This window comes from Vipera berus, assembly GCF_964194415.1.
Source record: "Vipera berus genome assembly, chromosome: 2".
In the NCBI taxonomy this organism is placed as follows: domain Eukaryota; kingdom Metazoa; phylum Chordata; class Lepidosauria; order Squamata; family Viperidae; genus Vipera; species Vipera berus.
Genome location: NC_138203.1, coordinates 268,109,662 through 268,114,150, shown reverse-complemented (window position 1 = coordinate 268,114,150; position 4,489 = coordinate 268,109,662). Strand labels below are relative to the sequence as shown.

Genomic DNA, 4,489 nt, shown 5'->3' with positions numbered 1-4,489 from the left:
GGTTCACTTTGGGCCAGTCACCTCTCTCTGTCAGCCCGAGGTGTATTGGGCTGACAGAGTGTGACTGGCCCCAAAGTGACCCAGCCAGTTTTCAGGCCTAAGGCAGGACTAGAACTCACAGCCACCTGGTGATTGGCCCAAAGTTATCCAGCTGGCTTTCAAGCCTAAGGCAAGGCTAGAACCCAGTTTCCTGGTTTCTAGCCTGTCGCCTTAACCATTAAGCCAAACTGCCTCTCAAACAGACGTGTTTTGTTAAGAGTTTTCCCTATCCAGTCCTGCCCAACTCTATAGGGCACGCTGTTCATCTCCGTATTCAGCCGAGGGAGCCAGCATTGTCCCAAGACATTTTCCATGATGTGGTCAGCATGGCTACACACCAGAATTCCCCGCTTGGTTCCGCGCGAGCAGCCAGTAAGCAAGCAGCTCCATTTGTACAAGCAGCACACGCGCAGGCCTGCCGCTCACTTAAATGGAGGGCTCACCCGCTCGCCAGCTGGCTTGTGCAAGTGAGGATGCACGGGTGCAAGCTTGCCGGCTGTTTCTTGCGGCGCGGAGCTCGGGTCTTGAACCCGGGCTGTCAGCTCGCCAGCTGACAAGCTCAGGGTCTTTAACTGCTGAGCCATCGCATCCCCTTTGAGAGAAGTAAGGTTGCATATATCATAAACCTTAAACCAGGGGTGTCAAACTGCCGGCCCGCAGGCCGGATGCGTCATCCGGAAGCCAAGCCCACCCACTGCCGGCAATGGCAAAACTGTCCCGAGACGTTGCGCGACGTCACGTGACGTTGCGAGCTCGACACGTATGCCTTAAAGGGACACTCACCCGCTTGGTGTGATATGAAGTTTTGGTTCGACATCTTCCTGGATAGTTTTGCTCCCTTCCTGCATTCTTTGCTGGAGCCTGAAATTGCTACTCTGGCAACACCGGTAAGTCCCCAAGCGCTGCTCCTTGTCCGGGGGTGGCTGCTCTTCTTCCAGACGGGCGATTTCATCCTCTAGTTCAGGCAGCACCGTGTGAACCGACTTACGGCGATTGCGGGATGGTTTCGGCTGGGCAGGAGGATCTGTGCACTGGCCCCGGCTCAAAGAGAAAGTGAAGGGCTGGGGCTTCAGCATGCTAAGGCTGCCGATGGAGCTGAGGATGAGGGTGGCTTTGGGGCGGCAAGAGAGGGAGGTGGGCGAATGACGGGACAGGGGACGGATGCGATGGTTGTCGGAAGGCAAGACGGGCCGAAAACCGGAGGAGGAAGCCCACGGGGCTTTGGGTTCGGTGATAGCTGCAAAGTCTTGCGGCCGGACACGGACTTTCTGGAAGAGGAAATAAAACTCAGAGTCGCCATGTGGTAGCGGCAACACGCAACCCTCGGGCACTGGGCTGGGATGGCCGAAAGTCAGAAGGTCTCCATCGTTCAGATCTACCCGCTGGCCGTGGGACATGCGGAGGGCATTGATGTATGTACCTGAAAGGATAATTACACAGGAGGAAAAGTGTTACAAGTAGTCTAGTCCTCCACTTATGACCGGCCGCTAAGCATTTGAAGTCACAACAGACTCCAGAAATGTACTTATGACCCAGGTTTGAAGTCTTGATGGGCAGTTCCCCGCACCCCATGATCACATTTTGGGCACATTTACGGCCATTTGCAGCATCCCAGTCACATGAACCTGATCTATGGTGGTTTTTTTGTCAGAAACTGACATTTACTTCCAGCTTCTGGCAAAAAATGCCCACTGTAGACAATGGGTTCGCTTAACGACTTTGGCATTCACTTAAGAATTGTTGCTGCTGCTGCTGCAAAAAAAAAAAGTTGTAAAATCAAGTCAATCCTATGATGACTAGCTTAAGGACAGGTATGACTTACAACCATAATTCTGAGTTCAATTATGGTTATAATAATAATAATAAAGTCAGAAGGGATCTTGGAGGTCATCTAGTCTAAACCCGTGCTCAGGCAGGAAACCCTAAACCATTTCAGACAAATGGCTGTCCAGTCTGTTCTTAAAAGCTTCCAGTGTTGGAGCATTCACAGCTTCTGGAGGCAGGTTGTTCCACTGGTTAATTGTTCTGACTGTCAGAAAATTATCCCTTAGTTCTAGGTTGCTTCTCCCCTTGACTAGTTTCCATCCGTTGCTTCTTGTCCTGCCTTCAGGCGCTTTGAAGAATAGCTTGACTCCCTCTTCTTTGTGGCATCCCCTGAGATAGTGGAACACTATCATGTCACCCTTAGTCAAGGTTTAAATGTAGTTAAATGCTGGTTAGCCACACCATTATCTTTTCCAAATGGGCTGGTATGTGCAAAACATATGAAGGGAAACTGTTCTTTACCCAGGATACATAACTGATTTATGACAGAAAGGAGCAACTGGCCACACAAGGCCCTCACCACCGCACAACTTTGTAGCCAGTAGTCTTCCTCTCAGGCTCTTGAGTGTGTATGGGCCAGTATTAGTTAGACACACTAATATGTGGAATTCTTCACAATCATCCCATTTAGCAGAAGCAGATAACCATAAAAGAAGATGGGCATTTAGAAAAGTGTTTTGTTATAAGTACCTGTAGCCACTTAATACTCAAGTTTACAATGAGGCATTTTAAAAAATATTGCACGTGTGTGCAGGTTCGAGAAGTGAAAAAAGAAGCATGTTTTCTAAGTGTGAGTTACAGGTGGTCGTTGACTTACGACAGTTCATTTAGTGATTGTTCGAAGTTGCAACGGCACCGACGAAAAGTGACTTATGATCCTTTTCACCCTTAACGGCCATTGCAACATTTCCATGGTCGTGTGATCAGAATTTAGATGCTTTACAACAGATTCATGTTTATGACGGTTGCAGTGTCATGTGATCACCTTGTGACTTATCTGACAAGCAAAGTCAATGGAAAAGTCAGATTCACTTAACAACCGTGTTACTGAGCAACTACAGCGATTCACTTAGCAACTGTGGCAAAAAAAGTCATAAAATGGGACAAAACAACTGTCTCACATAGCAACAGAAATTTTGGGCTCAATTATGGTCCTACGTTGAGGACTCCCTGCATTGTAGTTCGTTTCAGATCTGGCCTTTTGGGATGCATGTTTCTCCTTCAGAAATGAACTTGACTTTTCAAGTATAAGGTTAACACCCCTTATACAAACATTACCTGTACTAATCTAAGCAATTATTCAACTTCTGTGTTGTGGATTTTGTTCTGAAGCTCTCCAAATAAATGAGCAAATAAAAGCAATTCTTCTTAATTCTGAAAAATCCAAATGTGCTCAAATTCAATACCTTTAGGAAGATGTGTCTGAACTCTTTGGTATATTAGTTAAGGCACCAGGCTAGAAACCAAGAGACTATGAGTTGGACCAATCACTCTCTCAGCCCAACCCATCTGACAGGGTTGTTGCTGTGGGAAAATGTGTTGGCCACCTTGAGCTATTTATAAAAATAATAAAGTGGGATGTAAATAAACAATTAGGCCCGAATTGAGCAGCATAATTACAGGTAGTCCTCGACTTACGACAACCAAGCCCAAGATTTATGTTGCTAAGTGAGTTTTGCCCCATTTTACAACTTTGCTTGCCACAGTTGCTAAGTAAATCACTACAGTTGTTAAGTTAGTAACAGGGTTGTTAAGTAAATCTGGCTTCTCCATTGACTTTGCTTGTCAGGTTGCAAAAAGTGATCACATGGCTCTGGCACACTGCAACCATCGGTTGCCAAGTGACTGAATTCTGATCATGTGGCCACAGGGATGCTGCAACGGTCGTAAATGCAAAAAAACGGTCAGAGTCACTTTTTTCAGTGATGTTGTAACTGAAAAGGTCCCTAAATGAACTGTTGTAAGCCGAGGACTACTTGTATTCACAAGAACTCACCATGACTGCTACAGTCTACCAGGCCCACTCGCCATTCCCCCGCCATGCTGTCAGCATCCCGTTCTGCGTGTATCTCTGCGTGGACCCGGGAGATCAAGGCTGGGTTTTGCTCCGACACCAGAATGACATCACAAACTTCAGCACGGCGACCCAGACGATAAATGCAGCTGGGCTTGGCAGGTCGGAAAGTGTAGAGATCCCGGTTTGGCAAATCCCCAGAAGAGGCCGGGCCCATCCGGAGTAACTGGAAGCAGGGCAGAGCTTCAGAAAGCATGGCTAGATCTCCCTCACTCCAAAGACAAGTGTCCTGTCAGGTGACAAGCAGGTCTGGCAAGATTCAGTCACTCCACCCGAATGCCAGCAAGTTGACTTTCACACCTGTGGCAGCAGCAAAACTTTTTAATGGAAAAAACAGCAATACCAAGTGCAAGAGAATAGGGTCAATTGCAATCTGAGATTGCTACAAAAATTGGCTAAATGCCCCAAACCACAGGTTGTGCAATGACAGGTTCATCTCTACCTGGAGAAAAAAAAGGGGGGGGGGGCAGACAGGGCTCCTTCCATCAGCACACAGCTTCCTAGGTTAATCCTGATTGATTGAACTGCAAAGAAAAAAAAACAAGGCTTCCT

At 47.4% G+C, this 4,489-nt stretch overlaps 1 protein-coding gene across 1 annotated transcript in view; it reads right to left on the bottom strand.

Moving 5' to 3' along the window:
- TCF19 (transcription factor 19) overlaps positions 1–4,171 on the bottom strand; it is a gene marked incomplete at its 3' end in the record, with an annotated part of 7,414 nt that extends 3,243 nt beyond the window's left edge. The window contains exons 1-2 of the mRNA XM_081317103.1: positions 3,860–4,171; positions 823–1,459 (exon numbers count right to left, since the gene is read on the bottom strand). Of these exons, the coding sequence (XP_081173229.1) occupies positions 823–1,459; positions 3,860–4,133 (911 nt within the window). The 5' untranslated portion in view covers positions 4,134–4,171. The remainder of the gene's footprint in view (positions 1–822; positions 1,460–3,859) is intronic.
- Between the last annotated feature and the right edge of the window lie 318 nt (positions 4,172–4,489).